Source organism: Lichenostomus cassidix, chromosome 6 (assembly GCF_008360975.1).
Source record: "Lichenostomus cassidix isolate B80296 chromosome 6, HeHo_3.0, whole genome shotgun sequence".
NCBI lineage: Eukaryota > Metazoa > Chordata > Aves > Passeriformes > Meliphagidae > Lichenostomus > Lichenostomus cassidix.
In genome coordinates, this window is record NC_139487.1 from 32,703,710 (window position 1) to 32,713,272 (window position 9,563).

At 51.7% G+C, this 9,563-nt stretch overlaps 1 protein-coding gene and 1 non-coding gene across 3 annotated transcripts; both read left to right on the forward strand.

Annotated features, from left to right (window-relative positions):
- Nucleotides 1–1,157: 1,157 nt before the first annotated feature.
- CWF19L1 (CWF19 like cell cycle control factor 1) lies at nucleotides 1,158–9,491 on the forward strand. 2 transcript variants are annotated; one of them, XM_085064426.1, is made up of 14 exons: nucleotides 1,159–1,292; nucleotides 1,446–1,530; nucleotides 1,825–1,903; nucleotides 2,336–2,437; nucleotides 3,173–3,387; nucleotides 4,107–4,225; nucleotides 4,388–4,472; nucleotides 4,989–5,129; nucleotides 5,916–6,027; nucleotides 6,744–6,823; nucleotides 7,664–7,873; nucleotides 8,262–8,381; nucleotides 9,164–9,261; nucleotides 9,347–9,491. In XM_085064426.1, exons 1-14 carry the CDS (start codon nucleotides 1,270–1,272, stop codon nucleotides 9,489–9,491), a joined length of 1,614 nt encoding a protein of 537 aa, XP_084920552.1. In that variant the 5' UTR covers nucleotides 1,159–1,269. The 2 variants fall into 2 exon arrangements, with proteins under 2 accessions (XP_084920554.1, XP_084920552.1); XM_085064428.1 differs by lacking the exon at nucleotides 7,664–7,873 and having other exon boundaries at nucleotides 1,158–1,292.
- LOC146435661 (small nucleolar RNA SNORA12) lies at nucleotides 7,958–8,097 on the forward strand. Its single transcript, XR_014853248.1, has one exon. It is a non-coding gene; the product is annotated as a small nucleolar RNA SNORA12 (small nucleolar RNA).
- Nucleotides 9,492–9,563: the final 72 nt, after the last annotated feature.

A 9,563-nucleotide genomic window follows, 5' to 3' on the forward strand; every position in this document is an offset into this window, starting at 1 on the left:
GCCGCTGAGGGGAGGGGCCGGCGTGCTGGGCGGAGGCGGAGGGGAGGCACCGCTGAGGGGAGGCGGTGACGATGCGGCGGTGGCACGGCTGAGGGGAGGCGCTGGTGATGCGGCGGTGCCGCGGAGAGCGGGCTGAGGGGCGGTGCCGGCGCCGAGGGGAGGCGGGGCGGCGGCGGCCATGTTGTGGGGCGGCTGCGGGGCGGTCCCGCTGAGGGGAGGCGGTGGCTGAAGGAGGGTCCCGCCGAGCCGAGCGGCCGCCTCTGGGCCCCTTGGAGCTCTCGGGGTGGCGGGGAGCCCTCGGTGGAGTAGCGCCCATGGCCCGCTGGAGTTGCTGGGGTCGGGCCGGAGCGAGGCGGGAGCGGGGCGCCCCGCGGCCCGTCACGGCGCGTTGCGGTGTGCTCGCTGCTCTGTGACGCGCCGGAGCCTCCTGTCTGCGGGCGCTGGGCTGCGGTTACCGTCAGCTAAGGAAAGGAAAGGAAAGGGGCTCCTCCTCGGCTTCCCCCTTCCCGCCGGTTAACAACCAGCTTTCCTGGCTCTGGGGAGCGGGCAGGCCCTGGGATGGAATTCCCAGAGAAGCTGTGGCTGTCCCTGGATCCCTGGCAGTGTCCAAGGCAGGTTGGACATTGGGGCTTGGAGCAGCCTGGGACAGTGGAAGGTGTCCCTGCCATGGCAGGGGTGGCACTGGGTGGACTTTAAGGTCCCTTCCAGCCCAAGCCGTTCCATTGTTTTGTGGTTCATTCAGGCCATGTAAAACACAGAAAATAAAAGTTGTTACTTTACGTTTCTCATTTCTCTTGTTGAATTGTGGAATGTTTCAGTCCCAATGCCACAAAGGGAACAAACCCCTGCAGTACGAAATCAGATTTCAGTTCTTGGTTACAGAATTCAAATGGTAACATCGCAAAACCTTGAGATAAACAATTTTTAAAATCTCCTGTAAAAGGTGATTATTTCAGTCACTTCTGAGACAATGATCCTGCTCTTACCCGATCACCTCTTCGACTTTTTCACGGGCTTTCCAAATTCAGTGCTAACAGTGACTGGAGCACTAACACAGCAGATTAAAGAACACAGCCATGGTTAACACCCGGGGTTCCCTGCAGACACCGAGATTTAAAGTTTGCCGCTGATTCCAGCGCGTTTTGTCAGGCTCCGGGCACCGCCCACCCGGAACCGGCGGGGCGCTTCGGGCGGTGCGCCCGGAAGTGGCGGAGCGCTTTGAGCGGCGCACCAGGAAGTGGCGGGAGGTTCGGGTCGAGGATCTTCGTGATGGCGGCGGCGCCGCTGCGCGTGTGAGTGGGACGGGAGGGGAGCGGGAACGGGAACGGGGACGGGGGGAACACGGGATGAGACAGGACACGGGACGGGGGGCTGAGGTTGCGGTGGAGCCAGGGCCCGACTGGACCGTGCTGTGTCGGCCGCCCTTAACGCGTGCTGTCCCGCAGGCTGGCGTGTGGCGACGTGGAGGGGCGGCTGGAGGCGATCTTCGGGCGGGTCCGCGCCATCCAGGCCAAGAGCGGCCGCTTCGACGTAAGGCTTGTGGGGCTTGGGGCGGGTTGCTGGGCGCCGTGCCGTTCCCGCGGGGTTCCCGTTGCCGTCCTGGGCGGCCGAGGCGGGGAGCCCGGCGTGGCACAGCAGTGCCCGGGCAGGGTTGGCGGGCAGCGGCTGTGCCGGGGCTGCTCGGGGGGTGTAACACTGAGCGGAGATAAACAGAGCAATCTCTTCACTGTAGCAAGCCAAACGCTGCTCAAGTGGTGCAACCACAGCTTCTGTGTGTGTTGTTTGTGGTCAAATGGCAACTCCTGCTTTATCCGGTGTTTTTAGATGCTTTTGTGTGTCGGGAATTTCTTCGGCTCTACTTCCGAGGCAGAATGGGCCGAGTACCGCACGGGGGCCAAGAAAGGTAAGGAAGGTGGGTGGTGTCACTTGGGGGACTGGCACTGCTCCACAGCCCACCTTTAGGAACAACAGCTGGGCACTGGGGTGTTAAAGCAGTTACACTCCAGCAGAGAAACCCTACACAGGAGGGAAAGATGGGTTTGTTTGGAACACCACTGGGTCTAGGGCTGTGGATCGTTTTGGAGCTAATCTTACACAGGCAGGGGATGGAGTTGTGGGTAGAGCAGAGGTTGTTCACCACCTGCAGCTGTGGGAACACCAGGCTGGGGACTTACTCTGCAGGAAGGTTTCTTGTCCTGTGCTCGTTGCTCCCAAGGTGTGGTGGAGGGTCTGACTGGATGGGGTTTCCTGCTGTGATTCTGGGGGAATGTGGGATGGACTGGTGGTGGTGCACTGGAATTAAAGCTCACTGAGTGTGTGTGGTTTTCTCTCTCAGCTCCAATCCCAACCTACGTGCTCGGTGCTAACAACCAGGACACCCTGAGCTATTTCCCCGACGTCAGCGGCTGTGAATTAGCTGAGAACATCACTTATTTGGGTAAGGCTGCAGGGGGTTTGGGATCAGGGAGCTCTCTTTGCCTGCTGGGGCTTTCATGAACATTCTCTCATCTTTCAATTTAACACCTTCCTTTTCCAGGGAATTTTAAGTGGTGTCTTTGATCCTGCTGTTCAGTCTGGGGTTGAACTCGATGTTGATACAATCAGTGCAAAATGGGAAAGAAAACCCTCCTTTCTTGATTTGTTTTTTTTTTTTTCCATTTCTCTGACACTGAATTTGCTAACCAGAAGGAACAGTGGTTTCAAGAGCCTGTTCTTTGAGAGAATCATATTGAGAGGGTGTGCCTGGATCTGTATGGGGAAGGTTTAGTCCTTGAACATGATTGGGCTGTATTGGAGTAGCAGAGTTAACAAGTGAAACTCTAAGAAAACTAAAAGAAAAAAACAGTTTCTTTCCAGAATTGCTACCTTGCCAAAAATATAACAAAGTAGAAGCACTTGGCTTTTTTCACTGAGGCTTCATATTGGTATGGATGAATTTTTGGGAAGCAGGATGGCAGGGAGGAGGGGGAACACTGGGGGTTGTCTGAAGAGCTTCTTTGTCAGCAGGGTTGGGTTTGAGCTGTTGCGCCAAGTGATGTCATTACTCCAGGCACAGAAAATGAGCTGCCTGTGAGGACAGCCGCAGTGGCAGTGAGTCAGGAGTGCTGCTGGCCCTGCCCCAGGGCATTCCCTGCCCTGCCTGCAGCTCAGAGGTGTGTGTGTGTCGCTGCAGGCCGCAGGGGTGTGTACAGCGGCTGCTCGGGGCTGCAGATCGCGTACCTGAGCGGCACCGAGGCGCAGGAGCAGCCAGCACCAGCCCACAGCTTCAGTGCCAAGGATGTGATGGAGCTGAAAACGTCCCTGTTGTCAACCCCAAACTTCAGGGGTGTGGATATACTGCTGACATCCCCCTGGCCCAGAGAAGTGGGGACCTTTGCCAACAGCGCAGTGAGTGTTCTGTTTCCTGGGGGATTTAACAAAGGGTTGCCTTTCCGCTTGTTCTGGCAGTTTGGGTTGTTGGGCCCTCTTTGAGTGCTTGAGAAAGCTGGAAGTAAAAACAGGGAGAGCAGATGTTCTGGTTCTTCTTCAGAAGGACTGAAGGGGAGAGACATCTGTGGGACTTCAGGGCATGTTATCTGTCCCTGCCACTTCTTTTTTTAAAGTGTTTTGGTGTTTATTTCCTTAAGTATCAGTCAGGTGGTCTGCTTCTTCCTCAGTCTGGATTTTGAGGGTGTTGTTTCATTTGTGTCCAGTTTTGTGTGTTTAATGTTCCACAGCAGAAGTGATTTTCAGATTATTTGAAACCTGCCCGGACAGCAAGGCCACACACATGGCAAAAGGACATTTTTTGCTGCCTCTCAGTTTCTTCCAACATGCAATAAGAGATACAGTCCTCAGTTTAAATGCATGAAGAACCTTCCCTCACAGCATAATAACCAACCATGCTGCCCTTGGGGGTTGGAGAGAAACAAGTTGTAAAGATGTTCTTAAAAAGAAAACTCACATCTCAGAAGTTCCCATGGGGTCTCTCTGTAGTTCACTATGTCATTCCCTTGGCATGAATTTTCTGGGAATGTACTCACTCAGGTGTACAGAGAAGTACATGAAACCTTTATTTTCCCTACTCTTTTGACGCATTAAAATAAAACTTGGTTTGTGTTTTGTAGGGAGAAATAGATACCAAGAAGTGTGGCTCCAAGTTAGTATCAGATCTAGCTGCAAGTCTCAAACCAAGGTACCATTTTGCTGCCCTGGAGAAGGCCTACTACGAAAGACTTCCTTACAGGTTTGTGAAGTCATCTGAAGTCTCATTTTCTAGTAAGGGTTAGTTTTAAATAGCACAGGAGGACTGATGTGCTGTCTGAGAACCTTCATGGCAGCCAGGGGTTCTCCCACTGTCCTTGCAATGCTGTGTGGGCCACTACAGCCAGGTTTTGCATCCTTACAGGAATCACATGGTGCTACAGGAGACCCCACAGCATGTGACCAGGTTTATTGCACTTGCTGATGTTGGCAATACAAGCAAGAAAAAGGTACTGACACCCTTGAACCTTTCTTCTTTTCACAAGTACAATAATAGGGCAGTGAGGCCAGTTAGAGGACAACATCAGGCACTTCAAAGCTTGGCTGAAGTGGAGGTGTCTGGCTCACTTGAGTAATAGATACCTGTTGTGACAGAAGGGTAAAGGCTGCACATTATGTTCTGAGGCACAGATCACTGAAAATAATGAACTTCTGGGATGAGAATTTTAACCTGTTTCTCTTCTCCCCTTAAGAAAGTTACGGAATATTGTTTGGTAGTTTAGGCTGGACAGGATCCAGGCCTGGTAACACAAAAGGCCAGAAAGAAGGCCTGGCAATGGGCAGGGATCAAGGACACACTCCATAAACTCCAGGGTGGGACATGGGCACAGGGGGTGTGTTTTTCCATGCCCTGCTTTGACACAAACACCAATGTGCTGAGTGGTGTGGAGCTCAGGATCTCAGGTGATCTCAGAGTTGCAGCCGTGGCAGGAACTGCTTGTACCTGACCCCTGTGTTTGTTGCAGTACCTCTATGCCTTCAGCATCGTTCCCATGAGTTCCATGGACCCTGCAGAGCTGGTGAAGCAGCCTCAGGACGTCACCGAAAATCCCTACCGGAAATTGAGGAAGGAGGCTCCCAAGAGCAAAGCCCCACTCTGTGCAGAGGTACAGCCCTTTGCTCCTCCACCTGGGCTCACTCTCTGTGCTCACAACACTGCTTGTTTTGGGATAGCTCTGTCCAAAACTCTGCCATGGAGACAGGCTGGGAGAGCTGGGGGTGTTCACCCTGGAAAAGAGAACGGAGACCTTATGTGGCCTTTCAGCTTTTAAAGGAGGACTGTAAGAAAGATGAGGACCAAGTTTTTTCCTCTGCAGCATTCCTCTAATGGTATTTTGCTGTATGGGATAACTCAGTCAAGTGTTTTCAACCTCTGGTGAGTCTATGGCAGGTTAACATCTCTAAGAAATAAGGTAATTCTTTTGGCACTGGCTGGCAAACTAAAAGATTTGAATAATCCATAAAACGGGCAATTCTGAATGTTCAGCATAAGGGTGGATAATGATTTGGGGCAGCTCTCCCAGAATGTTTTCCCTGACTGAAGTAGGCAAAGTCTGCTGCATTACTAGGAGAACAGTTCATTCTGTACCAGGATATTCAGAAGGCATTTCTTTCTGGTAAGGGTTGTCAATCATTGGAAGGGGCTGCTCAGGGAGGTTTGGAGTTCCCATCCCTGGAGGTGTCCAGGGAAAGCCTGGAGGTGGCACACAGTGCTCTGGGCTCGGGACAGGGTGGGCATTGTGCACAGTTTGGATTCCATGGGCTGGGAGGGCTTTTCCAGCCTCAGAGATTCTGTGATATTGATGCTTTTCAAAAGTGGTTCACATTCTTGTATATATTGTCATTTTCTGTGATGCAGTTCTAACAGGCTTTGCTTTTCATTTCCTAAACAGGAAGAACCAGCTCGTCAGTTTTTCTTTGACTTGAACAAGCATCAGGGAAAGAAACGTCCCTCAGAAGGGAAAGAAAGAGGGGACTCCCAACCTAAGCAAGCCAAGAAACCCCGTAAGTATGAGGATGCTCTTTTCCTGAGCTCTTCCCCTGAGGCATTGGATGCACATCACTCCATGTTCCTCAAGCTGTTGAGCTGTGTCAGCTGGCCAGCAAGCTCTGTCACTGTGCCAGGTGCTGGGGAAATGCAGGAGGATAAAGGGTCCCTTGTTTCCAAGGGAAGATAGGCTTCAATAGGTGGAAGAAGGGTGAAAAGCATAGTTTAAAAGCTCTTTGGGTATGTGGTGGTTGTGGTTGGGATGATGGCATTTATCCTTTGAACCAGACTGGCCTCTGTACATGGCACCTTCACAAAGCTCAGCTCAGGTAACAAAATTTGGGTGTGAATCCAGGTGTTTTGAGTGTGATGAATAGTCCAGAACTGACAAGTGTGTTTGACAGCACCTGCCCTTGTCAGTACCTGTGCTGTAATTTTACATCATTTTGATTTGTTTCCTTAAATTTGCTGGTGTTTATTAGTGAGCTGTAACTACTAATTCCTGGAACTACTAAACTCCTTCATTAGGTTATAGCATTCCAGGAGAATGGCAGTCAGCAGGGTGTGACTGTCACCACCTCCTCTCTTGCTGGAATTTCCCTGGCCAGCGCTATGTTCTTCTGACATCTTCAGTACTTCATCAGCTGGGAGGGGTGGCTGAAAAATAGCAGGTTTTCTGTGTTCTCACAGATAATACGCCTTGTGCTAATCCTTGTTTCCTTTCCCAACAAAGCTCAGCCCACAGGGCCCTGCTGGTTCTGCCTGGCCAGCCCAGAGGTGGAGAAGCACTTGGTTGTCAGTATTGGCACACATGTAAGTACCTGTAGCATGGGCTTTGCTAGGACATGGCAAAACAAAATGCCAATCTCCAATTTTAAATCTGAAACAAACTTCATTTGCAGCTGGCTCTTGGGTTTGCTTTCAGTTTCTTTGCATCTCCTTTACAACCACATAAACTCATCAAAAGTGAAATGTGGCCCAGTTTTGTTCCAGCGGCAGAGCTGGATTCCAGTGCCAGAATACTTTTTGCTGTGCCACCCCTATGTTGCCATCTGGCAAAACTTTTCCAGCTGGAAGTCAGCTGGGACCTGCTTTGGCAGCAGGATGCACCAGTGCCAGATCTCCCTGGGATGGCTGGTTCCAAAACCCCGGGATGGTTTTGCTCCATAGAGATGAAAGCGAAAGTATCTCCGAGATATACTTCAAGATGTTGACTTTAAAGCTCATTCCATCATTGTTATATGCGCTTTGCTTAAAGTTACTGTTCTGGTATAGCATGATCCACTTAGAGGGACAGGTTTGTCCACAGGGTTAGTTTAAGTTTATAAGTTGATTTTCATGTCAGAGTAAGAAATTCCTGCCACAGTGGTGAGGTTCACTCAGCTGCTTCCTTGCCGACAAGGCATTCTCTAGCATTCAAAATATACTATTGTTTTTTGTCCTTTGGCAGTCCCTCTCTGTCTCTTTCTCATTCCTCTAGTGATTAATAAATTCAGTATAAAATTAAATCCAAATAAAATTGCTAATAAACAGTCCATAATAAGCAATACAAATGACTCTCCTGTTCCTGAGACTGGGGGGCTACTCAGAATGAGTAGTCAGAGTAAATTCCCACAGCAGAGTGAGTAACTGGTGTGTGTTGTTTCACTCTAGTGCTACGTTGCCCTAGCCAAAGGGGGTTTGTCACCTGACCACGTCCTGATTTTGCCAATTGGGCACTATCAGTCAGTGGTGGACTTGTCTTCAGAGGTGCTGGAAGAAGTGACCAAGTACAAGGCTGCCTTAAAGGAATTTTTCAGAAGCAAGGGGAAAAGATATGTCCTATTTGAAAGAAACTATAGGAGCCAGCATCTGCAGCTACAGGTATGGTTTGGGTGTCACCCTGGGAAAAGAGAAACTTGCACTGAATATAAACTCCAGATGAAATATAAGAGTAGTTTAGGGGTTTATTGTGGTGGTTGCTGTTTGTGGCAGATCTGTAAGCGTATCAGAGCTGTATCAGAACTACCACAGAGATCAGAAAGGAGAAGGCTGTGCTGAGAACTTGAAGCTTTCATTTTTCAGCTCCCTGTCCAGCTCCTACAGGAAAAAAAAGTCTCATAAGTTTAAGCCTGTAGAGATGGGTGCTCACCTGTCTCGTGTGATGAGGCTGAGCTGTACTGAGGAGCACATCAGCTCCAGTGATGGACTGATTGCTTTCTGCAAATGGATTGTCTGGTCTTCTTTTTATGCAAATGTCCTCCTTCTCCAGGTGATTCCTGTCCCACTGGACCTCTGTACTTCCGAAGACATTAAAGAGGCCTTTATTACACAAGCACAGGAGCAGCAGATTGAATTGTTAGAAATCCCGGAGCACTCGGATATTGCGCAAGTATGGAGCCACATTTCACCTGTGACTTCCCCTCTGTCCTGCCTAAGCTGCTGTTTCCCTCTGAGGGCACTTTGTGGGGTAGGGTTAAGCTGTTGGAGGCACAACCTAATGGACTTGATTTGGGGATGTGCCAGAGGTGTTCGGCTCTGGGAGAAGTTCCCATGAACAGCAGATGATTTCTCAGCTGAGAAATGTGAGCGTGGCCTCTTTATAGGCTTTTCTTCCTCCAAAAATGTGCTGTGCTAGGCCAGGGTGACCTAGCTGAGGTTAAGAATGACCAGACCTGTCCAGTTCTCTTGTTGAGTCATTCACTGCAGAATTAAACCACAAAATGCAGTAGTGCCCAGGCTGCATCACCACTGTGATGCCAGCAGGAAGTGACCCACTGCTCTTTGGAAGGTATGGAAGGTATTGTTTGAGGTCCAGCACTGACCTCAGGCAGTTTGGTGCAGTTGTTTTTCCAAGTTTCCTCTCTGGAGAGAGGACCATGGCATGGGGACAGCCAGGTCCCCAGCCCCTAAACTGGCTGGGAAGAGGGTCTGCCTGTCACCTGGCATCTCTTCTAAGAGCCAGTGTCTCTTCCCACCTTTCTTCAGGAGGGGTGATTAGACATTGGAAGGGGCTGCCCAGGGAGGAGGTGAAGTCACTAGCCATGGAGGCGTTTAGGGAAAGGCTGGACGTGGCAGTTAGTGCCATGGTCTAGTTAACAAGGTGGTGCACTTGATCCCAGAGGCCTTTTCCAAGCGAACTGATTGTGTGGTTCCATGGTTCCCAACCCGCAGGTGGCTCAGCCGGGGACGCCCTACTTCTACGTGGAGCTGGACACGGGGGAGAAGCTGTTCCACCGCATCCGCGGCCGCTTCCCGCTGCAGTTCGGCAGGTGGGTGTCCCGCCCCGCTCTTTCCCGCGCTGCCGTGACGTCATTGTGACGCGCTGGTGACGTCGCGGCGGCGCTGTGCTTGCAGGGAGGTGCTGGCGAGCGAGGCGCTGCTGGCGCAGCCGCAGCGCGCGGACTGGCGGCAGTGCGCCGCCCAGCGGCCCGAGGAGGCGGCGCAGGCCCAAGCCTTCCGCCGCGAGTTCGAGCCCTTCGACTTCTCCCTCCGGGACTGAGGCGGCGCTGCCGGCGGCGGCCCCGGCCGGGCGAGGACGGCGCCGGCGGTGACGCGGCAATAAGGCGGAGTG

Coding starts and splice junctions, on each gene's coding strand:
- CWF19L1 (XM_085064426.1), top strand. CDS start 1,270: ATGGCGGCGGCGCCGCTGCGCGT. Junction 1,293..1,445: donor GCGGCGGCGCCGCTGCGCGT/GTGAGTGGGACG, acceptor GCTGTCCCGCAG/GCTGGCGTGTGGCGACGTGG. Junction 7,874..8,261: donor GCCAGCATCTGCAGCTACAG/GTATGGTTTGGG, acceptor CTCCTTCTCCAG/GTGATTCCTGTCCCACTGGA.